The 26,350-nt window shown below is 39.2% G+C and overlaps 1 protein-coding gene across 1 annotated transcript; it reads left to right on the top strand.

Annotated features, from left to right (window-relative positions):
- Nucleotides 1–585: 585 nt before the first annotated feature.
- On the top strand, nucleotides 586–26,262 carry LOC124048680 (protein ERGIC-53-like). Its single transcript, XM_046369696.1, has 13 exons — nucleotides 586–826; nucleotides 2,526–2,680; nucleotides 4,577–4,684; nucleotides 4,979–5,040; nucleotides 5,547–5,646; nucleotides 5,876–5,999; nucleotides 6,657–6,715; nucleotides 6,940–7,072; nucleotides 9,155–9,339; nucleotides 14,639–14,709; nucleotides 25,292–25,442; nucleotides 25,558–25,685; nucleotides 25,799–26,262. Exons 1-13 carry the CDS (start codon nucleotides 619–621, stop codon nucleotides 25,833–25,835), a joined length of 1,521 nt encoding a protein of 506 aa, XP_046225652.1. The 5' UTR covers nucleotides 586–618; the 3' UTR covers nucleotides 25,836–26,262.
- The last annotated feature ends 88 nt before the right edge of the window (nucleotides 26,263–26,350 follow it).

Genomic DNA, 26,350 nt, shown 5'->3' with positions numbered 1-26,350 from the left:
TATCGCAGGTTCACAATGATAACAAAAAACAACATGCGCTGACCCTGGTGCTAGAGGGGGTATGCAGCTGCAGGTTGAATGTTTGAAGGTGTACGGACTATAAAATGTTTGGGAACCACTGCTCTAGGGCAATACAGAAAGCTGATTGAGGACCTTTATTACTGATGCATGTGTTTGTTTTTTATGACCTTGTGTTTCTTTATTCTTGAATTTTGTATTTATATTTTGATGTGTATTTTCGGTAATGTATGATTCACTAATAAAATAAAATGTAAATAAATAAAATAAATACAAAATAAACATCACACTGGATGAAACCTGATCCTCTAAATAAGGCACTGGTTACATTGTAAAAACATCGAGAAACAGGATCGTTGTTAACATTGTGAAATAAATGCAGACACATACCAGGCTACAATGTATAATTTATCTAAGGATACAATGTAATTCAGTTGCGTTCTGTAAAGTACAGGCAAGCTGAAACCGTTCATATTATACCTCAGTGGCCGCAACTCGGCGGTGTCTAAGATTCAACCAATAAGAAAGCGCCCTGTTGGCTCAACAGGGATTCACGTCATCCTCTCTGTTTCAATACTACGTAAGCAGTGATACCAAAAGATGGCGGTGTCCATAGGAAGGTGTCTGGCTGTGGATGCTTGTTTATTAATATTAACTTTAACATTTCACCACAGTAATGCCGATAATATCGTTGCCGGTGCATCGACTGAAGAAGCTCCACACCGTCGATTTGAATACAAGTACAGTTTCAAGGGACCGCACCTGTCTCAAACCGCCGGGATTATTCCTTTTTGGGTACACAGTGGAAGTAAGTTTCAGTTAGATTGGCTAGGCAGTTGCTTACTGTTGTCAATTATCATAACCTATAAATAGGTGTGGTGGAAAATCAGCTGCGATAGCTATTTTGCCACTCTAGCCAGCGATTGTAGCATGTAGGGGATACATTTGACACGTTTGTTGTAGCTATCCAGCTACTGCCTGCTGTAGAGAACTTCTGTAGGGGGACCAGTTTATTGTTGTGTAGAGAAGTTCTCGACTGTGCAGACTTGGCTTGCTACAGTTTCTAAACAGTGGCCTGATATCAAACTCGCTTCAACATGTCATGGTCGTTAAATAGCCAGCAGCTTTAGAAAAACAGGAGAAGCGAAAGGTACATGCACCGTCAGGCAATATGCGACTCTTTTCCAGAGTGACTTACAGTTAGTGAATTAATCTTAAAATAGATGGCTAGTTGGGACAACCACATCACAGGTTTAGTAACTACGCTTTCCCTCCATAAACTAGTTCTCAGTGAAGTCAGAGCTAGAAAGGAAGAGGGGTATTTTTAAATACTCTTTGAAGAAGTAGGGTTTCAGGCGCTTGCCTGCCAGCTGGCTAAATCACCCAACCGCAAAGTTTACCATCTGTATACCTGCCAGCCTACATTTCTTTTTAGCTGACACTTAATAGTTCAGTTGGTTCCTTTCAGCAATACCGAGTCTTGCAAACAAAGAGACATGGATTACTTGCACACAATCTGGAATGCTAACATTCCTCTTGTTAGTCCAAGTTTTGCATTTATCCTTGCAACACACAACCACCCACATGCCACAGCAGGCACGTTTCGCAATACCTAATATTTGGGAGCGCATTTGAAGTTGACGAGCATTGCATTTCTTTTCTATTGAAGTGGCCTGCTTGTCCCCTAGTCTGGCATGGTTTTGTGTAAAGGATTAACAAATCAGTGTCTCTAAAAACCGTGCAAAGGTCCAGCTGATGACGCACCCAGATTTGAGTCCATTTTACCATGGTGCCTTTGTCTTATCAGTATAGGCTGTAGTGAGATGGCATGTGGCTCTACACATGTACAATTGTCATTTAGAATTTGGTCACACCAAATAAGTGTAGGCAAAGGTCCATATGCCAAAGCCTGGTTGCACTGGGCTAGTTGCTATTACCTATATTTCTACTTTCCAATGCCATATCTTTCTTGGCTAGACAATAAAGCCTAACACGAGCGAGGTCATTTGGATATAGGATGATCTTGTTTCTAGCCATAAGCCTGACAAGCATGGCGTAACATTGCAATGTTAACAATACTAGGCCTATTATAATGTATCTCTGTCCTTTACATAGGAGGCTTTCAGATACATTAATGTTACTGACAGAGAGCCTTGGACATAATCCCAGGAGCACACCTATTAAGGTGTACATGGGCTGAACACACATTTATGTTCCTAACCTCGGGCTTTGTAAGAAAATGAACCTCCTGGTCAGTTGTTTGCCCTGAGCCAATAAGCTACTGTTTTCTCCATATGTAGTTACACTATAGAGTTAAACAAGTATTTCTGGACCTTCACAGAGTGAGTTTTCACAGTTTCTGTACAGTTTAAATTTAGGAACCTTTTGAATGCATGAGAAGCTACATTTTATTTTGTTGTCAGTTAGGACTTGCCAGTATGAATTCATTGAACATTAACTAGAATGTACCCCTCCCAACCCTTTAAACTATCAACCTTGTATTCCAGATGCCATCCCCAGTGCCGACCAGGTCCGTATCACCCCCTCTCTCAGGAGTCAGAAGGGCTCAGTCTGGACCAAAAACACGGTCAACTTTGACCACTGGGAGGCTGAGGTGACCTTTCGTGTGTCTGGATGGGGGAGGATGGGAGCCGACGGCCTCGTAAGAACTGAATAACACCTCCTTTCTATGGTTTCCATACACTGACTTTTTCACTGCTGAGCTAAACTGTACTCGGCTGGTTACAACTCTACCATAGTTGCTGGAACCTCCTTCCTATGGCTTCTATTCACTTTGACTCTAGACTAGGGATGGGCAACTGATGGTGGTCAGGGGCCACAAAAAACAAAACTCATGAGAGGCCACAGTGGCCCGTGGGTCTGCTTACCCACATTCATACCCCACCTTGCGAGCAAAACATTTAGCGGCCCTCCTCGTGACAGCGAAGAGAGAAAAACACTTGAAAGTGTTTGGAATTCTTTTTTTGTCCTACAAATCTACACTTTGCCATGGGGTGGAGAGAAGATTTAGCAGTTTTACAGATGATTTCCTGCAATTCTACACATTTTTCCATAGGGTGGAGGCACATGTTTGCAGTTTTTAATATGGTAACTGATGATCAATGGGCCCCACACCGGTTGGTAGTTCGATCACGCTTACTACAAGTTTTCATAGCTGGCCACTAGACTAACTTACCAATCAAAAAGTTTTTTGCTGACACGGGCTAATTAAGTGACTGCTGATGCACATTGAAATGCACCTTGTGTATTTGATGATTCTACTGCTCAACAGTAAATTGAGAGTTAGTGCCCATCTCTGCTTTAGACCTTTTCACACTACATTCTGTAGCTGATCAAGCTGTACTTTAGAGGCCTGGTTAAGCATCCACCTTAGTTGCTGGAACAATGCTAGAAGGGACAATGTGAAAAGAGCCAGTTAAATATCAGGGCCAGCACTAGGATAAGACAGTAATGGTCTAATTGACATTTATGAATGAAGACCATCATGAAAATTAAATAACTGTTCTAAACATTTTAATAATAAATATATCAACTTCATTTAAGTCGACAAACTTTACCCAAAAGCAGTAAAGTAAACATAAGCCTGGTTAAATAAACAGCCTCTATTAGGAAAGAGGAGACAACTAGCCAGTTTTAGAATGATGTTTTGTGGAACAAACGGCTGACTGAAGACTGCCAGGTATTCAAAAATACAAGACTTGCAGTTGAGTTGTCTGGTTTCAAATATAGTGCTATGGTTTCTACCCTCTGCTACAGTTAATTAATTATTTCTAGACTGATAAAGGATGGTGTGAAAAGGTTATTTCTGTCCATTGAGACATAGGCCTATGTTATGGTGGCTGTTGTGCTAGTAGAGGATGTGGAGTTGTACTGACCTAAAGGCTCAGACTTCAGGTTAATAACCATGTTTACCTCTGTCGGCCCTGTCCCTGTGTGGCTCAGTTGGTGAGAGCGTTGTGCTAGTAACTCCAAGGTTGTGTGTTCAATTCCTACATTATGCTGCGACTGTACTTTACATCTTACTGTATCTATTGTCCCCATGTTTATCTGTCTGCCCCTTTGCTGCTTTACTGTTACATACAGTTATTTAGAAGAAAAAGAAACGCACACCTATTTAGGCGAGGTGCTGGCTAGCGGAGTAGAAAACTTGAAAATAAAAGAGCCGCACACTCAAGGTGCTCAGATGCAAAAATGTAATTACCAACGTTTCGAGAGCCAAGCTGTCTTCATCAGGGTATAATCACAAACACTGCGGGATGACTCGTTTATGTAGTGTCGAAAGACACCGGTATCTGTAATCATGCCCAAGAGTGGCCTAATATCATTGGTTATTTCTCAAATATTAAAATGTCATATAAAGAACAGCATAAAAAACAATGGATAGCATACGATCATAAATTCATTTGACTACACAAGCTTACAAACAATTACAATGGAAAAGTCACAATAATCACAAGATAGTTATTTAGACAGTTAAACAAGTATTTTTGGACCTTCAGTGTCTCCATGTCTTAATTTCTGTCTGTCCCTCTAATAGGCGATATGGTTCACCACTGCACAAGGCCAAGATGGTCCTGTCTATGGAGCTGCTGACAACTGGAACGGCATCGGCATCTTCTTTGATTCCTTTGACAACGATGGGAAGGTTGGTGGCCATATTTTAATTATATATTCATAAAATACAAAATATAATGCATTCATTTACTTAATCATAGGTAAAGTCAAGTGTATATAATATACCTTTAATATTAAATTACTACAATGCAAATTATAGGAATAATAGATTGATACTATACACACTTGGATACAAAAACTGTTTTCATACTTTCAAGTGGTATGCCTAGATCTGATGAGGACGTATGCTGGGATTGGATCAAATAAACCCAAATGACCTTCATAACATAGATTAGGTATATTAATGTTTCACCTTTTGTTTTAGAAAAATAACCCTGCTGTGCTGGTGGTGGGAAACAATGGCAAACTTGTTTATGATCACCCAAAGTAAGTCAACATTTCCTTTCCTCACTAACATCACAAAAGGAAAATGTAAACAATTTAAAGAAGATTAGAAAATATTACACAGTACATTTGTGGTTGGAGATTATAGTCTTGTCTCTTCCTAATCTCCCTTGACAGTGAAAGCTTTAAATCACTTCTCTGTGCCAGTTGATCTAGGCCTATGTCTTAGTGTTCTGTTTTGTCACTGCTGAAAATGCCGTTTACAATAATAGGAGTATATTATATTTGAAATGTTTTCCTTAATTTCTCAAATCTCCAAACCATTTACTTTTGGAAATGTTATTTGTTTGATCACACTGTATATGGAGCATTTTATCCTCTGCACTTGCTTTTCGTGCTGCTATCATGCATGCGTATTTCGTATTTCATCATTTGTATTATTGTTGATGCTTGTGGGGATCAATTAATCTTGAAATATACTGTATTAAGTACTACTATAATAATATGGTGTTCAGTTTTAGTGTCTAAACAGGATGTATTTTTTGCAGCGATGGCACGACTCAAGCCCTGGGAACATGCTTAAGAGACTTTCGTAACAAACCCTATCCTGTCAGAGCCAAAATAACATACTACAAGAAGACACTAACGGTAGGACAATATTCAATCAACGTTCTCAAATAATCTCTCTCCCTTGTTCTCATCGATTCCACTGTCTATACTCTGATCTCTGCCTTTTACTCTGTTTTTCTCCACATCAACAGAGACATGGATACTGAACAGTTTTGCATTATGCACAAAAAATTTGCCTCATCTTTTTATATTGGGCATTTATTTCAATTGATTGCCTTAATTGATGTGCTGTCGTCTGTCCCCTCAGGTGCTGATCAACAATGGTTTCACGCCAGATAAGGATGACTATGAGTTCTGTACCAAGGTGGACAACATGATCATTCCTCAGGAGGGCTACTTTGGCATCTCAGCTGCCACGGGTGGTCTAGCAGGTGGTACTTGTTAACAATTTACTAAAGGCCTGCAGGTGTAATGCATTATGTGGTTGTAATGCATTATTAAACTTGTCAAAAGCAAGTTTGTCTGTCATTCCTTTCTAATTAGATTTGACTCATCTGTGAACATTGATTTAACTGCTTAATGTCACATTAGGATTATTATTGTCAGGCTAAACCCAGGTTATGGAAAAGTGACAAGGAATTTTTATAAAGTTCATTTACTGCATTTCCTCAATTTAAAATATGTCATGCAATTTAAAGAACAGCAAAACAAAAGCATAAATTGACTCCAGCCTTTATAACCTTGGCTTGTATAGTTTCATGTCAAGTCAAAGAGCATCTACAGCCATCTTTTGAGAGAAGTTTTGCTGTTCACTGCAGAGCTGTGTCTGTGCTTTTCATCGTCCTCAAGCCAGCCAGCCGGGAAAACACCCCCCCCCTGCTCAGGGCTAACCGCATTGTCCTAAAGCCAGCCCGCTAATACCGCTACACTGTATTTGCTTTTTTAATCGGAATTGGCATGATTTTCATAGCCTATTTTAAATGGTTGGTGTTGAACTTGGATATGGCGTCTGCCATACCCAATTGTTGCCCTTGCTTAACGTTGCATCATGATACTTAATGTTTAATGCAATTTCTTCCATCTTCCAGATGACCATGATGTCCTGTCCTTCTTGACGTTCAGACTAACAGAACCTGGCCATGAACTGGTAACTATGTTTTCTTAGTTATACCTCTCAGAGCTGGTAACTCATTTTATTTTCTACCACTCCCAGTCCTTAGTTATACCAATCCCCAGTAATATTTAATAGGAAGAAGATCTGAGTGAAATTGTGTAGGTAATTCAATAGGGGTATGATAAAGTGTGATGTAAGTAAGGGGCCTCAGTCTCTACGGTGTGGGTTCAGAGTGGTTGTTTTCTGTCCCATTGAAGCCTGCACCTGAAGCAGAGATGCCCAAGGAGGAGCAGGACAAGTACCAGGAGGAATTTGAGAACTTTCAGCAGGAGCTGGACAAAAAGAAAGAGGACTATCAGAAGGAGCATCCGGAAGTCCGGAGAGAACCCAGTTAGTTTCACTCAATAAAATGTGTTATACTTTTTTTGCTATGCTTTTATATTTAGACTAATATACTTATTTAATATTGATGTTATTATTCAATAGTTTGGTCAATTAAATGTAACTAAAGAGAGATGCACGCTATATAAGCTCTCCGTAATTTATTGGTTATAACACCTCATTTTCGGCATCAGTGCCTTCCTTCTTTCTTCAGGATGAAGAACGCACTGAAGCCGAAATGTGGTTCACCCAATAAATTACTGGGAGCATATATATATATACACAGAGAGAGAGAGTTGAAGTCAGAAGTTTACATGCACCTTAACTAAATGCATTTATTAAACTCAGTTTCACAATTCCTGACATTTAATCAGAGTAAAAATTCCCTGTTTTAGGTCAGTTAGGATCACCACTTTATTTAAGAATGTGAAATGTCAATAGTACGGAGTGATTTATTTCTGCTGTAGTTTTTTTAATCACATTCCCAGTGGGTCAGAAGTTTACATACTCAATTAATATTTGGTAGCGTTGCCTTTAAATTGTTTAATTTGGGTCAAACGTTTCAAGTAGCCTTCCACAATAAGTTGGGTGAATTTTGGCCCATTCCTCCTGACAGAGCTGGTGTAACTGAGTCAGTTTGGTAGACCTCCTTGCTTGCACACGCTTTTTCAATTCTGCCCATAAATTGTCTATGGGATTGAAGTCGAGGCTTTGTGATGGCCACTCCAGTACCTTGACTTTGTTGTCCTTAAGCCAACTTTGGAAGTATGCTTGGGGTTATTGTCCATTTGGAAGACCCATTTGCGACCAAGCTTTAACTTCCTGGCTGATTTCTTGATGTTGCTTCAATATATAAACATAGTTTTCCTACCTCATGACGCCATCTATTTTGTGAAGTGCACCAGTCCCTCCTGCAGCAAAGCACCCCCACAACATGATGCTGCCACCCCCTGTGCTTCACGGTTGGGATGGTGTTCTTCGGCTTGCAAGCCTCCCCTTTTTCTCTAAACATAATAATGGTCATTATGGCCAAACAGTTCTATTTTTTTGTTTCATCAGACCAGACTATCTTTGTCCCCATGTGCAGTTGCAAACCGTAGTCTGGCTTTTTTATGGCGGTTTTGGAGCAGTGGCTTCTTCCTCGCTGAGCTGCCTTTCAGGTTTTGTCGATATAGGTCTCATTTTACTGTGGATATAGATAAGTTTCTACCGGTTTCCTCCAGCATCTTCACAAGGTCCTTTGCTGTTGTTTTGGGATTGATTTGCACTTTTCGCACCAAAGTACGTTCATCTCTAGGACACCGAACGTGTCTCCTTCCTGAGCAGAATGATGGCTGCATGGTGTTACTATTGTTTGTACAGATGAACGTGGTACCTTCAGGCGTTTGCAAATTGCTCCCAAGGATGAACTAGACTTGTGGAGGTCTACAATTATTTTACTGAGGTCTTGGCTGATTTATTTTGATTTTCACATGATGTCAAGCAAAGTGGCACTGAGTTTTGAAGGTAGGCCTTGAAATACAGGTACACCTCCAATTGACTCAAATGTTGTCAATTAGCCTATCGGAAGCTTCTAAAGCCATGACATCTATTCCTGGAATTTTCCCAGCTGTTTAAAGGCACGGTCAACTTAGTGTATGTAAACTTCTGACCCACTGGATTTGTGACACTATGATTTATAAATGAAATAATCTGTCTGTAAACAATTGTTGGAAAAATGACTTGTCATGCACAAAGTAGATGTCCTAACCTACTTGCCCGTACTTCAGTTTGTTAACAAGAAAGTTGTGGAGTGGTTGAAAACAAGTTGATGACTCCATCCTAAGTGTTAATGATTCCGTCCTGGGTGTATGTAAAACTTCTGACTTCAACTGCGTGTGTGACTCTTTATAGCCTACAGTTTACACAGTTGGTCAGCACAACTTAAATATAAATAACAGAAAACAAATGAAGTCTAATGCAGGTTATTGGTTACTTTGTACATACTAGATGCTACCAATGGATGCTAGGTTGTCTAGATGCTACCAATGGATGCTAGGTTGTCTAGATGCTAAAACCTGATGCAGCAGGTGTGTCCTGTTCGTTGTTAAGTCGAGGACATGTACGAGAGTGTCAACGACAGGGAGATCCGCCAGGTGTTTGAGGGTCAGAACCAGATCCACCTGGAGATCAAACAGCTTCACCGTCAGCTGGCCATGATCCTCGACGAACAGAACCGCTATGTTTCTGTGGTTACAGACGAGATATCCAAACGCCAGGTGGAGTTGGTGGGACAGGTAGGAAGTTTGATTGTACACTCGTGCGCACAAACATTTACATTATGCACACAATTACAACTACCTACTGCTCTGACAGAGGCCTTGCATCAAGGGGGGAAGGTTTCATTCATTAGTACCACTGCAGACTATACCACGAACCTCAGACGTTTACTCTGTTTTGTTCACCTGAATATAGCCATTAACTTTGCTAGACTTGAACTGAACTGGTGCTGGTAATAATGTTGTGTGCCGGTCCTGTTTATATTTAGGTGCAGGTACTCTGCAGGAAATACTTTTGTGCTAATATTCTATAAAAGGTGCAGAAACTCGAGCAGAAAACTTGAGGTGTTGGTACTCTGCTCCAGTTACCTCATGCCCAAGTCGAGCACGGGCCATGGACATAGTGCCTTCAGAAACTATTCACAACCCTAGACTTTGTGGGATTAAAAATGATTTTTTGTTAAAAATCTGCACAAAATACTCTAATGTAAAAGCGGAGGAAAAAGTCTAGCATTTAAAAAAAAAGTGCATAAAAAAATAAAACGCTATACGTATTTTGATTATATAAGTATTGAACCCCTTGAGTTAATACATGTTAGAATCACCTTTGGCAGTCATTAAATATGTGACTCTTTCTGGGTAAGTATCAAAGAGCTTTTACACACCTGGATTGTACAACATTTTCCCATTTTATTATTAAAAATTCTTCAAGCTCTGTCAAAAGCACTTTGTATTCAGGAAAAGTGCAACTCATTTGCTGCATTTTTTGCAGTATTACTTTAATGCCTTGTTGCAAACAGTATGCATGTTTTGGGATATTTTTATTCTGTGCAGGCAACCTTTTCACTCTGCCAATTAGGTTAGTATTGTGGATATCTACAATGTTGTTGAGAGAACTTCCACAGCCATTAATCTCTCAACTCTTTTAAAGTCACCATGGTGACATCCCTGGGTGGTTTCCTTCCTCTCCGGCAACTGAGTTAGGAAGCACGCCTGTATCAAATCATATTTGTCACATGCGCCAAATACAGTGAAATGTTTACTTACATGTCCTTAACCAACAATGCAGTTATTTATTTATTATAAAAAAATAAAATAAAAGTAACAAATAATTAAAGAGCAGCAGTAAAATAACCGTAGCGAGACTATATAACTCTTACGTCTGGGCTTCACAAGATAAGGTCACGGTTGACTTGTGGGGTATCTTTTGTTTATTTGGCGTGGGCTACGGCCAAACAGTAGCCTGTGTAAAGTTGGGTTAATTAACCGTCAATTTGTAAACTCAAGCCTCAGTCTGGACAATTGTTCCTTTATGATTTAGTCAGGTCATTACATTACATCCCTGCCTTTCTAATGTCTTTGAAAGCCAAGTCAACAAACGGATTACCGATCATTTCGAATCCCACCATACCTTCTATGCAATCTGGTGTCAGAGCTGGTCATGGGTGCACCTCAGCTATGCTCAAGGTCCTAAACGATATCTTAACCGCCATCGATAAGAGACAATACTGTACAGCCGTATTCATTGACCTAGCCAAGGCTTTCGACTCTGTCAATCACCACATCCTCATCGGCAGACTCTATAGCCTTGGTTTCTCAAATGATTGCCTCGCCTGGTTCACCACCTACTTCTCTGATAGAGTTCAGTGTGTCAAATCGGAGGGTCTGTTGTCCGGGCCTCTGGCAGTCTCTATGGGGGTGCCACAGGGTTTAATTCTGGGACCGATTCTCTTCTCTGTATACATCAATGATGTCTCTCTTGCTGCTGGTGAGTCTCTGATCCACCTCTATGCAGATGACACCATTCTGTATACTTCTGGCCCTTCTTTGGACACTGTTAACAACCCTCCAGGCGAGCTTCAATGCCATACAACTCTCCTTCCGTGGCCTCCAATTGCTCTGAAAAAAACTAAACAACTAAATGCATGCTCTTAAACCAATCGCTGCCTGCACCTGCCCGCCTGTTCAACATCACTACTCTGGATGGCTCTGACTTAGAATATGTGGACAACTACAAATACCTAGGTGTCTGGTTAAACTGTAAACTCTCCTTCCAGACTCACATCAAACATCTCCAATCCAAATTTAAATCTAGAATCAGCTTCCCATTTCACAACAAAGCATCTTTCACTCATGCTGTCAAATCTACCCTTGTAAAACTGACCATCCTACCAATCCTCAACTTTGGCGATGTCATTTACAAAATAGCCTCCAATAGCCTACTCAACAAATTGGATGCAGTCATCAGTTTTGTGCCATCAGTTTTGTCACCAAAGCCCCAAATACTACCCACCATTGCGACCTGTACGCTCGAGTTGGCTGGCCCTCGCTTCATACTTCATCACCAAACCCACTGGCTCCATGTCATCTACAAGACCCTGCTAGGTAAAGTCCCCCCTTATCTCAGCTCGCTGGTCACCATAGCAGCACCCACGCGCTCCAGCGGGTATATCTCTCTGGTCACCCCTGAAACCAATTCTTCCTTTGGCCACCTCTCCTTCCAGTTCTCTGCTGCCAATGACTGCAACAAACTACAAAAATCTCTGAAACTGGAAACACTTATCTCCCTCACTAGCTTTAAGCACCAGCTGTCAGAGCAGCTTACAGATTACTGCACCTGTACATATCCCATCTATAATTTAGCCCAAACAACTACCTCTTTTCCTACTGTATTTATTTATTTAGTTCCTTTGCACCCCATTATTTTCTCTCTACTTTGCACATTCTTCCACTGCAAATCAACCATTCCAATGTTTTACTTGCTATATTGTATTTACTTCGCCACCATGGCCTTTTTTTGCCTTTACCTCCCTTATCTCACCTCACTTGCTCACATTGTATATAGACTTATTTTTCTACTGTATTATTGACTGTATGTTTGTTTAAAACAATGTGTAACTCTGTGTCGTTGTATCTGTCGAACTGTTTTGCTTTATCTTGGCCAGGTCGCAATTGTATATGAGAACTTGTTGTCAACTTGCCTACTTGGTTAAAGGTGAAATAAAAAATATACAGGTGTGCAGGGACACTAGTTAGTCCAGGTAATTGAGGTAATATGTAGAGTTATTAAAGTGACTGCATAGGTAACAGAGTAGCAGCAGTGTAAAAGGGAGGAGGGGTGGGCAATGCAAATAATCTGGGTAGCCATTTGAAGAGGAGTCTTATGGCTTGGGGGTAGAAGCTGTTTAGAAGCCTCTTGGACCTAGACTTTGTTGTGACTGGGTGTATTGATACGCCTTCCAAAGTGTGATTAACTTCTTCACCATGCCCAAAGGGAAATATTTTTATAAGTCTACCAGCAGGTACCCTTCTTTCCAAGGCATTGGAAAACCTCCCTGTTAGTGGTTGAATCTGTGTTTTGAAATTCACTGCTTGACTGAGGCACCATACAAATATCTGTATGTGTGGGGTAGAGAGATTAGGTAGTCATTCAAAAATAATTTATATAACTATTATTGCACAAATTGAGTCCATGCAATTTATTTATCCCACCTGGCCAACATCCTGTGAAATTGCAGAGCGTGAAATTCAAACTACAGAATTATAAATATTTAACTTTCATAAAATCACAAGTGTAATACATAAACATAAATCTTAATTTGTTAATCCAGCCGCAGTGTCAGATTTCAAAAAGGCTTTACGGCAACAGCACACCATGCGATTATCTGAGGACAGCACCCCGCATACAAAAGCATAAAACATATATTTCAACCAGGCAGGTGCGCCACGAAAGTCAGAAATAGTGATATAATAAATGCCTTACATTTGATCTTTTGTTGGCACTAAAAGGTCCCAGAACATCATAAATGGTATTTTTGTTCGATAATGTCCTTCATATCCATAAAAACCCAGTTTAGCTGGCGCGCTTCAGGCAATAATCCACCCAGTTTCCCTCCATTATTAATGCATACAAAATGATTCCCAAACGTTACTAATAAACTTTTCCAAACAAGTCAAACAACATTTATAATCAAACCTTAGGTACCCTAATACTTCAATTGTATTGTTTATTTAAGACTGAGAATCATTTGTCTTTACCGATGAAAAATACCAAAGAACCCTCTCTTTTCACGTGCTTGGAAACACTACAGCCAAAATGGGAGCCACCTAGAAAACCTAAAATTTATGGCTCATTTTTCCAAAAACCAGCATAACTCTTTCTAAAGACTGTTGACATCTAGTGGAAGCCCTAGGAACTGCAATCTGGGAGAATTTCACCTTATAATAAAAGTGACAGCCATTGTAAACAGTGGTAGGCTGTTTTTTGGGGGGAACGGTTTGTCCTCAGGGTTTCGCCTGCCATATCAGTTCTGTTATACTCTCAGACATACTTTTAACAGTTTAGAAACTTCAGTGTTTTCATTCCAAATCTACCAATTATGTGCATATCCTAGCTTCTAGGCCTGAGTAACAGGCAGTTTACTTTGGGCATGCTTTTCATCCGGACGTGAAAATACTGCCACCTACCCAAGAGAGGTTAAGCACATTTTTACTCCTGAACTTATTTATGCTTCGGGTCGAAATAGGGTTGTTTTACACATGTTCTACTGCAGCGCCGTCTTGTATCGGTCTTTGGTCTTTTCCTGTGTAAATAGCCAGCCTTTTTCGCATACATCTTAATCTCATTTTAACCCACCAAACTACCTCATCCCCATATTATTATTTTTGCTCCTTTGCACCCCAGTATCTCTACTTGCACATTCATCTTCTGCACATCTATCACTCCAGTGTTTAGTTGCTAAATTGTAATTATTTCGACCACTATAGCATATTTATTGCCTTACCTCTTTAATCTTACTACATTTGCACACACGGTATTTATACATTTCTATTGTGGTATTATCCCATATGTAATTCGGTTTTTGTTGCACTGCTTTGCTTTATCTTGGCCAGGTCGCAGTTGTAAATGAGAACTTGTTCTCAACTGGCATACCTGGTTAAATAAAGGTGAAATAAAATGTTTGAACTTTTCTGCCATGGGTTTTGGTAAGAAGCTAACGAGGTTCAGACTACAATCTCATTTTCAATCATATGCTGCTTCCACATTTTAGCATTTCCTTTTTTATTCATTTGTAAAAACATAATTCTACTTTGACATTGGGGTGGTGGGTGTTTTGTCACTGGCCTACACAACTCGATTTAATTAATTGATACATTTTAAAACAATGAAAAGTCAAGGGGTATGAATACTTTCTGAAGGCACTGTATGTATGCCAGTTTTATTACTAAAAAGGAAAGATGCCTTTACTAAAACATCTTTCAGTAATCTATCCTTAGGTATAAAACATGTATTAATTTAATTGTTTATCGTCTTTAGGCTCCTAGTCAAGAAATGGGTGCAGTGGTCGCAACACAACAGGAGATACTGGGAAACCTGAACGAGTTGAGGTAAGTGCAGTAGCAATGACCATTGTTTTGTTTTCTTTGCATTTGTTTATCACCTTCAATGCTGCAGAAATGTTTTGGTACCTTTCCCCAGATCTGTGCATCGACACAATCTCGGAACTCTAGGACAATTACTTTGACCTCGTTGCTTAGTTGTTGCTCTGTAGTGTACTGTCATATGTGGGACCTTATATAGACTGGTGTGTGCCTCTCCAAATCATGTCCAATCCATTCAATTTACCACAGACTCCAATCAAGTTGTATAAACATCAAGGATCATCAGTGGAAACAGGATGCGGCTGAGCTCAATTTCGAGTCTTACGACAATGGGTCTGAATAATTCTGTAAATAAAATAAATAAAGTGAGCCATCTGGCTACACACACTTGATGTTGATGGGGAGTGCGAAGAAACAGACAACCAGTAGTCGTTGAGAGGGGAGCTACGCAGCAGTGGAGAAAGTGAGAAAGATTGCCAGTCACTTTCGCAAGTCAGGGGTATGTGATGACAAGCTACAGGGGTAGGCTATGTAAAGGAAGAGTTTGGTAAATAACTCCAGATTAAATTGGACTGCAGTACACTGGAATGTCTGGCAGATATGGTAGATGTTGTGTGTAGCACAATGCTGTTTGCATTGGCATGGCAGAAGAATCCATCACTTGCAGCCATTTCTGCTTGAAATTCTTGTCAGCTTCAGGTAAGACTGCATAGTTCTAAGACGTTTTGCTAGTAAAACCTCTGTGCTCTTGCTGAAGCCCCTTCTCTGTACTTGCCTCCCAAGTGTTTGGAGTGTAGGCCAGCCTGCATGTTGGATCAATCAACTTGTCAAACCGCCTGTAGGCTAAATTGTATTTTACGCTTGCAGATTTAGCATTCTGCCTTGTGGTATTACTTTTAGTGAAGCTCTACTACACAGTCAAAAAAAATTGAATTCATAAAGTAGGTAGGCCTACTTAACTGGTAGCTCAAAAGCTGGTGCCAATTTGATTCCCATAGACCTACTAACTGCATTTCAAGGTCATGTGTACAGTTTCAGCACAAACAATATAGTAAATACGTTGTAATAGCCCATCAGTATGCACACTCAGCCACACTGAGCGTTGGATCGTTGATCATGCATGTAGTTAGAGTAGAGAAGGCCATGCGAAACCAGATTTAGACATTGCATATAAATCAAGTTCCATTTCATGTCATATAAATACATTTACTGGTTTCTCAGTTATTATCCCGGTAAACCGGAGTTGGTTTGGCCAGACAATCTCAGTAATCCGGTTCCCACTTTAAACCCTAGTATTCACCCCCCCCCTGAGTAAATGCATGTTAACACCTTTGGCAGCATTTACAGCTGTGAGTCTTTTTCTGTAAGTCTAAGAGCTTTGAACACCTGGATTGTGCAGTATTTGCCTATTATTCTTTAAAATATGATTCGAGCTGTATCAAGTTGGTGGTTGATCATTGCTAGACAGCCATTTTCAAGTCTTGCCATAGATTTTCAAGCAGATTTAAGTCTCAATTAACTATATCTAGACCATTTAGGAACGTTCAGTTTTGTCTTGATAAGTAACTCCAGTGTAGATTTGGCCTTGTGTTTTAGGTTATTGTCCTGCTGAAAGGTAAATTAATCTCCCAATGTCTGTTGCAAAGCTGAATCAGGTTTTCAGTTTAAACTCTATACAGTCCTTGCTGATGACGAGCTTACCCATATGATGCAGCCACCACCATGCTTGAAAATAAGAAGAGGTACTCGGCCATGTGTTGTTGGATTTGCCCCAAACATAACACTTTGTATTCAGGACAAAAAGTACATTCCTTTGTCACATTTTGTGCAGTGCTCCTTGATTGTTGTTGCAAACAGGATGAATGTTTTTGAATGTTTTATTCTGTAAAGGTTTCCTTTTTTACTCATTTAGGTTAGTATTGTTGAGTAACTACAATGTTTATCCATGCATAGTTTTCCCATATCACAGTCATTAAATGTTGTAGCTGTGTTTTAAATTCAATGTTGTCCTCATGGTGAAATCCCTGAGTGGTTCCCTTCCTCGGTCAGGCGACAATCTTTGTAGTGACTGAGTGTGTTGGTACACCATCCAAAGCCTAATTAATAACTTTAACATGCTCAAACAGATATTCATTGTCTGCTTTAAATTATTTTCACCCATCTACCAATCGGTACCCTTCTTGTCAAAGCATTGGGAAACTTTTTTTTAATTTTTTAAAATCTGTTCTAGATACTCACTACTTGACTGAGGGACCTTACAATTATCTGAATGTGTTTGGTACAATCATACAGTAGTCATTCAAAAATCATTGTTAACCACTAATATTGCACACAAGATTATATGCATGGTTTAATAAAATGTTCACTTACTTTCAAGGGAGATTTTGTTTATACAAACGTCTTATACTGTATGACTGTCCCTCAGCTCTGAGTCCATACAATTTATGTGATCTGCTAAGCAAATTTCTACTCCTGAACTTATTTAGGCTTGCCATAAAAGGGTTTCAATATGTATTGACTCAATATTTTTTATTCATTAAACCCCCCCCCCCCGCAAAAAAAGAGTTTTTACTTTGACATTATGGGGTATTTTGTGTAGATCAGTGAACACTTAGCTCCATACTCTACATTTGGGAGTGTTACTGCTTACTTGAAACTGTCCCTATTCTTTAGCTACCTCTGTTACATTTCTTATGTATTACTAGAAGGAGGGGTACGTCCTTTCCTTTTAATATTGTCTAGAAGCAATTTAAGATGATTACAAAGCCAAAAAGACTGTCAAATGAAAGCAATTGTAAGGCTATAAGTATCAAGCTCTCGAGGGAACTGCGACATCAAGAAAGCAATCAGAAGGAGCCCGTGTTTTGTATCTGTGTATGAAGGATGTATTTTAAAGACTGATGTCTAATACTCTGAGGACAAATGGTGCTAAAATGTGGCCTTTTCTTGCAGCCATCCCAGGGCCACATGGCACAGAGCACACAGAGCTGAGGGACAGTCATACAGTATAAGACGTTTGTATAAACAAAATCTAATTTGTTTCTCAAATTACAAAAAATCTCCCTTGAAAGTAAGTGAACATTTTATTAAACCAATTCATATAATCTTTATCTCATCCAAGTGACCAATTTATGAAAAAGCCCTTCTCAGATCAGAGAACATAATTTAACAGAGACTACAGTAAGATAAAGACATATATTAATTATTGTCTATAGAAAGGGATCACGAATTCAAAGAGGTCATAATCTACCTGAATATAATCTAATACAGCTCAATCACTTGTTACTGCATTATAGATTGCAGGCCAGATGTGCATCTATACTATATTTGTAAACATTTATGTAAATCAAATTATGCTACAGAAACTATCATGAGTCCTTACAAGTATTTTCACATCCGGATGAAAAGCATGCCTAAAGTAAACTGTCTGCTACTCAGGCCCAGAAGCTAGGATATGCATGTAAATAGTAGATTTGGATAGAAAACACTCTTAACACTGTTAGAGTAATGTCTGTGAGTATAACAGAACTGATTTGGCAGGCGAAACTCCGAGCACAATCCATCCAGGCGAAAAGTAATAGAGGTCACTGTTTTCCAATGGTTTTCTATGGGAGACCTGATTTAGTAGGGCCCATATTGCACTTCCTATGGCTTCCACTAGATGTCAAGTCTTTAGAAATTGTTGAATGTTTTTCTTTTGAGAAAAGTCTGTGAAGGGCTTCAGTCGCGCGTGAACTTGAGCGCACTTCACATTGTTTTTATCCGGTATTAGAAACAGTATTCTGTCTTGATTGTTTATTTACATTTTAGGATACCGGAGGTTGGATTAGGAACGTTGTTTGAAATGTTTGGACCAACTTTACAGGTAATTTATTAGATACTTTGTAGTCATATTGGAACCGGTGTATTTCTGAATCAAACGCCCCAAATAAATGGACATTTTGGGGATATAAAGAAGTAATTTATTGAATAAAACAACCATTCATTGTGTCATTGAGACATTTAAGATTGCAAAAAGAAGATCTTCAAAGGTTAGGCATTTATAATATGGCTATTTCTGACTTTTGTGTCGCACCTGCCTGGTTGAAATATGTTTTTCATGTGTTTTTATGCGGGGCTCTGTCCTCCGATGATCGCATGGTGTGCTTTTGCCGTAAAGCCTTTTTGAAATCTGACACAGCGGCTGGATTAACAACAACCGACTTGTTGCTTTATTTTGATGTATTGCACTTGTGATTTTATGGAAGTTAAATATTTATAGTAATTTGAATTTGGAGCTCTGTAATTTCACCGGATGTTGTCAAGGTGGGACGCTAAAGAAGTTAAGCTTTATTTTGATGTATTACGCTTGTATTTTTGAACGTTGATATTGATATTTTTCTAGTTTGAATTTGGCGCGTTAGAATTTCACTGGGTGTTGTCAAATCAATCCCGTTATCAGGATTCGAGCGGGATTCGCACTTAAGGGATACATAAGAGGTTATAGGCCAGATGTGCATCTATACTGTATTTGTTAACATTTATTATGTCAATCAAATTATGCTACAGAAACTATAACAATGAGCCCATACATTGATCAGTAATAATCGTATATCCCCTGATTCAATCAAGCAATTATTGTCACATTTATGTATTACTACATTATAGTAAATAAACCAGATATATATTTATTTTAAGCAAAACTATCTGGACACCCCTTAAAAATATGTGGATCCAGCTATTTCTTCCCTGCTCGACCTGCCCCGGTCAACTAAGGGCTATTATTGTGAAGTGGTACTGTCTGGGAGCCACAACGGCTCAGCCACGAAGCCAAACAAGCTCATAGAACAGGACCGCAGAGTTCCGAAGTGTGTAGGTTAAAACAATCGTTTTCTCAGTATGGAACATTTTCATTGCACATTTACAGATGCCACAGACTAATTACAACTAATTATGGTTTCAATAGACCATGCCAAATTATGTGTTAATCTTAAACAAGCTTAACTCCTAACTAGCAAACTGACAAATCCCATTTGAGAGATTCCAAGTCAAACTTGCCCTGGGCAAAAATGTATAGTCCTGGTATTATTTATAAATAGTTTACAGAAATGTTTTTTCAATAAGTATATATTTCTTATTAAGATACTGTATGTCTGGGTTAAAAATATAGTGATTCCATATGAAACCAGGACAAAAAAATACAATGATTTGGAGGATTTTCACAAAATGTAAAACATAAAATTTAAACCATTTGTCATTTGGAGGATATCCATCCATGCATGCATGCATACATTTGAAGTCGGAAGTTTACATGAACTAGTTTTAATAACTCCAACCTAAGTGTTTCAACCACTCCACACATTTCTTGTTAACAAACTATAGTTTTGGCAAGTCTGTTTAGGACATCTACTTTGTGCATGACACAAGTCATGTTTTGAAACAATAGTTTACAGATTATTTCACTTATAATTCACTGTATCACAATTCCAGTGGGTCAGAAGTTTACATACACTAAGTTGACTGCCTTTTAAACAGCTTGGAAAATTCCAGAAAAAGATGTCATGGCTTTAGAAGCTTCTGAAAGGCAAATTGACATCGGTTGAGTCAATTGGAGGTGTACCTGAGGATGTATTTCAAAGCCTACCTTCAAACCCGGTGTACCTTTGCTTGACATCATGGGAAAATCAAAAGAAATCAGAATTAATTGTAGACCTTGACAAGTCTGGTTCATCCTTGGGAGCAATTTGCAAACGCCTGAAGGTACCACGTTCATCTGTACAAACACCATGGGACCACGCAGCCGTCATTCCGCTCAGGAAGGAGACATGTTCCGTCTCCTAGAGATGAACCTACTTTGGTGCAAGAAGTGCAAATCAATCCAAGAACAACAACAAAGGACCTTGTGAAGAAGCTGGAGGAAACGGGTGCAAAAGTATCTATATCCACAGTATAACGAGTCATATATCAACATAACCTGAAAGGCCGCTCAGCAAGGAAGAAGCCACTACTCCAAAACCACCACTAAAAAAGCAAGACTATGGTTTGCAACTGCACATGGGGACAAAGATCGTACTTTTTGGAGAAATGTTTTCTGGTCTGATGAAACAAAAATAGAACTGTTTGGCCATAATGACCATTGTTATGTTAGGAGGAAAACGGAGGCGGCTTGCAAGCCCTAGAACAACTTCCCAACTGTGAAGCATGGGGGTGGCAGCTTCATGTTGTGGGGGTGCTTTGCTGCAGGAGGGACTGGTGCACTTACATAGATGGTATCAATGGAAGGAAAACTATATGGATATATTGAAGCAACTTCAAGACATCAGTCAGGAGGTTAAAGCTTGGTCGAAAATGGGTCTTCCAAATGAAGAATGACCCCAAGTATACTTCACAAGTTGTGGCAAAATGGCATAAGGACAAATTCAAGGTATTGGAGTGGCCATCACAAAGCCCTAACCTCAATCCTATTGAAAATGTGTGAGCAGAACTCAAAAAGCTTGTGCGAGCAAGGAGGCCTACAAACCTAACTCAGTTACACGAGCTCTGTCAGGAGGAATGGGCCAAAATTCACCCAATTTATTGTGAAAGGCTACCCAGAAAGTTTGACCCAAGTTAAACTATTTAAATTTTAAATGCTACCAAATACTAATTGGGTGTATGTAAACTTCTGACCCACTGGGAATGTGATGAAAGAAATTAAAGCGGAAATCATTCTCTGTACTATTATTCTGACGATTCACATTCTTAAAATAGTGGTTATCCTAACTGACCTAAGACAGGGAATTGTTACTTGGATTAAATGTCAGTAATTGTGAAACTGAGTTTAAATGTATTTGGCTAAGGTGTATGTAAACTTCCGACTTCAACTGTACCTACATACATGCATACACTACCGTTCACAATTTTGGTGTCCTTGTTTTTGACACTGTCCATTTTAAATAACATCAAATTGATTGGATATACAGTGTAGACATTGTCAATGTTGTTAATTACTATTGTTGCTGTATTTCAATGGACAAAAAAAATGGCCTTTCTTTCAAAAACGAGGATATTTTCTAAGAGACCCCAAACTTTTGAACCGGTTGTGTACATGCACACACTACATGACCAAATGGGCATGAAGATGGAGTTGGTCCCCCCTTTTCTGTTATAACAGTCTCCACTCTTCTGGGAAGGCTTTCCACTACAGGTTGGAACATCGCTGTTGGGTCTTGCTTCCATTCAGCTGAAAGCATTCGTGAGGTCAGGCACTGTCAATGTTTGTTCCATAGAGATTGCATGGCTGTGTGCTTGGTTTTATACACCTATCAGCAACAGGTGTGGCTGAAATAGCCAAATCCACTAATTTGAAGGGGTGTCTCCATACTTTTGTGTGTTTGAAATTTGTATCTAAAAGCATAATTAAGAAAAAACTTGGCTTGACATTTTTCTTACTCAGGCCTCATTTTTATACTCCTATAATGTTTAATCTGTAGGTGCTACAAAGCAGCAATTATTGTCATGATGCTTTACCGCTGTACTGTAATATGAGTATTTTGATTTCAAGAGAAACATTTTTACTTTTGAATAATGACAAATCAACATGAATATTTGAAAAAACACCATTTTGGATGTGGTAAATTGTTCTGTACAGTCGTGGCCAAAAGTTGTGAGAATGACACAAATATACATTTTCAAAGTCTGCTGCCTCAGTTTGTATGATGACAATTTGCATATACTCCAGGATGTTATGAAGAGTGTTCAGATGAATTGCAATTAATTGCAAAGTCCCTCTGCCATGCATATTAACTGAATCTCCCAAAAATATTTCCACTGCATTTCAGCCCTGCCACAAAAGGACCAGCTGACATGTCAGTGATTCTCTCGTTAACACAGGTGTGAGGGTTGATGAGGACAAGGCTGGAGATAACTCTGCCATGCTGACTTTAGTTTGAATAACAGACTGGAAGCTTCAATGTTCTTCCTATGTCAATCATGTTTACCTGCAAGGAATCACATGCCATCATCATTGCTTTGCACAAAAAGGGCTTCACAGGCAAGGATTTTGCTGCCTGAAAGATTGCACCTAAATCAACCATTTATCGGATCATCAAGAACTTCAAGAGCAGTTCAATTGTTTTGAAGAAGGCTTCAGGTGCCCAAGAAAGTCCACCAAGCGCCAGGACAGTCTCCTAAAGTTGATTTCAGCTGCGGGATCGGGGAACCACCAGTACAGAGCCTGCTCGGGAATGGCAGCAGGCAGGTGTGAGTGCATCTGCACGCACAGTGAGGCAAAGACTTTTGGAGATGGTCTGGTGTCAAGAAGGGCAGCAAAGAAGCCACTTCGCTCCAGGAAAAACATCAGGGACAGACTGATATTTTGCAGAAGGGACAGGGATTGGACTGCTGAGGACTGGGGTAAAGTCCCTTCCTCTGAATCCCCTTTCCGATCGTTTGGGGCGTCCGGAGAAGATAAGGTGAGCGCTACCATCAGTCCTGTGTCATGCCAACAGTAAAGCATCCTGAGACCAGTCATGTGTGGAGTTGCTTCTCAGCCAAGGGAGTGGGCTCACTCACAATTTTCCCTAAGAACTAAGAACACAGTCATGAATAAAGAATAGTACCAACACATCCTCGGAGTGCAACTTCTTCCAACCATCCAGGAACAGTTTGGTGATGAACAATGCCTTTCCCAGCATGATGGAAAGGCAAAAGTGATAACGAAGTGGCTCGGGGAACTAAACATCCATATTTTTGGTCCATGGCCAGGAAACTCCCCAGACCTTAATCCAATTGAGAACTTGTGGTCAATCCTCAATAGGCAGGTGGACAAACACAAATCCACAAACTCCAAGCATTGATTATGCAAGAATGGGCTGCCATCAGTCAGGATGTGGCCCAGAAGTTAATTGACTGCATGCCAGGGCGTATTGCAGAGGTCTTGAAAAAGAAGGGTCAACACTGCAAATATTGAGTCTTTGCATCAACTTCATGTAAATTGTCAATAAAAGCCTTTGACACTTATGGAATACTTGTAATTTTACTTCAGTATTCCATATTAACATCTAACAATTATCTAAAGACACTGAGGCAGCAAACTTTGAAAATGAATATTTGTGTCATTCTCAAAAGTTTTGGCCACCATCTGTATAATGTTGAACATAATATACTGTACAAGCATATAAAAGTTCCAGAGTGGAATCTGTTAGTTTAAGAATTATGATCCAATTTGGATTGAAAATGTTCGATCTGCTGGTGATTTGCAGGATGTGCAATGATACAAGTAAAATGAGGGCTGTAAGTTTGTTACATTTGCCTTCTATGCCAATTTCTCTGTATAAAATGGTCCTTTTAAACTTTAAACTAGCAGAGATCCCACTCTCGAACTGTGACATGCCCATAGAATATATTATGTTAAACAATATATGGAAACATTTGCCTAATCAATTGTTTTTATATACAGTCGTGGCCAAAAGTTTTGAATGACGCACATTAATTTTCACAGTTTGCTGCTTCAGTTTCTTTGGGTATTTTTCTCAGTTACAATTCTTCAAAAGGACCATTCTATAAATTCAATTTTGTGAATCTCCCAAATCAGTCTTTTTTTTGTCCTGGTTTTGTATGGAATCACTCCATGGGATTAATTTAGCAATCATGTTCTTTTTTATTCGGATGATTAGATTTGGTATCAACTTTAAGGATAAATTGCCTTCTGTTAGCTAAATAGAAGATCTGAAAGATTAATTTGGACAATTCACTGTAATATTAAGATTATAAACTGTTCATTTACAGTACATTTGCAGTAATTTCTTATCTCTGGAGGGGACTTTTGGCTGGACTTAATAAAACAAACTGCAGGAAGCCCACACTATCATTTTAAAGTACTTTCCGGGTTGCCTAGTGTGACACCAATTTGTGCCACTGCCTTCAGAGCTCATATGCCAGTATTGGCGATGGTTAGAATCCAGACCTCTTGCCCTTCTATCTCTCCTACCAACTTTCCTGTCACCCTCTCACTCTCCAAAATAGTTAGTTAAATCTGTACAGATGTCTCATTTGTGAGCGAGTAAGGATGTATGAAAGAGTTCTTTGTGTGCTGTACAATAATCGGGAATGTGTGTTGTCACCTCATCTTCCTATTTTTAATCCAGATAAGTGGTCTGGGCATTGTTCACAGACAACGGTCCAATATCTTTTAGTGTCATCATGGATAAACCTGCCTGTATGTCTGGGTCACACATTCACGTCTTCACACACTATCATAATTTAGGGAAAAGCCAAACATTTCTTACCTTATTGGAAAGATTGAATAATTTCCAAGATTTCATTTAATTAATTAGAATTTTTATTTTTACTCCAAATTCACATATTTCATTTGGGATAATTTACATATACAAAGATATTAAAATATTCAATGACCTTCATTCTGTATCAAACTGAAATCCTATCGATTCCATTTCTGGTTTAATGTTGTCACATACTTCAGATGTTCTTTACCATGGGCTATGGATTTCTTCACTACCCTTTCTGATGTGAGATGAGAAAATGGCAAAATCGTTTTTTTTGTTCTATTCTATGCATTCTTCTGCTGTGTTCAACAGATATACCTGACACTGTTTTTTTTTCTCCTCAGAAACTCTTTCCATGAGTCTCTGAAGCAGATCGGTGCCACTCCGCACCAAGCCAACATGGGGACATATGAGACGGTGCAACACTTCAGCGAAATCCAGGAACATCTACACGTGGTCAAGAGGAACATCGAACACCTTATCACACGCAATGGGGTCTGTTAATAACTTATCTTACAGTAAACCGCTGTAAAAACCACAAGTCTCAACAAATGCATTTGGAAAGAGCATTGGATTTGTGTTTTTACTCTTTGTTTTGTAATGCATGTAGAGCCCCAGTGAAAATCGGGGAGAGAAATGCCCTGACCCTCCTAAAATGCCTTCCTGTCTGGGTACTATTCACTTCTTGGTCTTTGTGGTCATCCAATCAGTCCTGTTCTTCAGCTACATCGTGTACAAGTAAGAATGAGATCTTGTTTCCACTTTATTAGCGTTGGTAATTCAAAATTGTAGTTACATTTTTTGTTTCTCACAATTCACTCTCTATTTTCTTGTTTCTTCTCCCCCTACAGAAGTCAACAAGAAGCAGCAGCAAAGAAATTCTTTTGAGGAAACATTATCATCAATATCATGATATGTAAATGAGGGACTGTTAATTTAGCTGTTTTTGAATTTGTAAATTATTGTGCTGAAATGAGATTTTGTTTGAGAAGTTTCTTCTTTTTTAAATCTCTTAGTTTTAATTTGATCTGATATTTTTTAATGTGGTATGTGAATGAATGCGGGAGTGGGAAATGTTAAGATTCCAAATGTGGCAAAATACTGTACAGAATATATTACAAGTCATTGGATGATATTTTTGTATTTTTATTTTTTTGACAAGTGCCCACCCCCAGAAGACAGACAAACCACTGTCTGCCAATTCACATAGTTTGGAAAACTGTGAATTTAATAAATGCGCAATTTTGTATTAATGCTGAACTATGTTGAATTAAACCCAGTGGGTGTCTTCTTGAGTGGTTGTAACATGCCAAAAGTCTGACTTTGTCTTTCTTCTCGAGCAATTTACATAAGCTGCAAAATGACAGTTTATTTTTTGTTTTTCTCTTTCTTGTTCTTGAATG

This window comes from Oncorhynchus gorbuscha, linkage group LG11 (genome assembly GCF_021184085.1).
Source record: "Oncorhynchus gorbuscha isolate QuinsamMale2020 ecotype Even-year linkage group LG11, OgorEven_v1.0, whole genome shotgun sequence".
NCBI classification, from domain to species: domain Eukaryota; kingdom Metazoa; phylum Chordata; class Actinopteri; order Salmoniformes; family Salmonidae; genus Oncorhynchus; species Oncorhynchus gorbuscha.
Note: the sequence above shows the minus strand (reverse complement) of the source record. Positions and strands in the feature narration are given on the sequence as shown.

Bases quoted from the DNA above. Each gene is read 5' to 3' on its own strand.
- LOC124048680 (XM_046369696.1), top strand. From the start codon at position 619: ATGGCGGTGTCCATAGGAAGGTGTCTGGCTGTGGATGCTTGTTTATTA. The intron at 14,710-25,291 runs GTAAGTGCAGTA...TTTTCTCCTCAG, and splicing joins GGAAACCTGAACGAGTTGAG to AAACTCTTTCCATGAGTCTC. The intron at 25,686-25,798 runs GTAAGAATGAGA...CTCCCCCTACAG, and splicing joins TTCAGCTACATCGTGTACAA to AAGTCAACAAGAAGCAGCAG.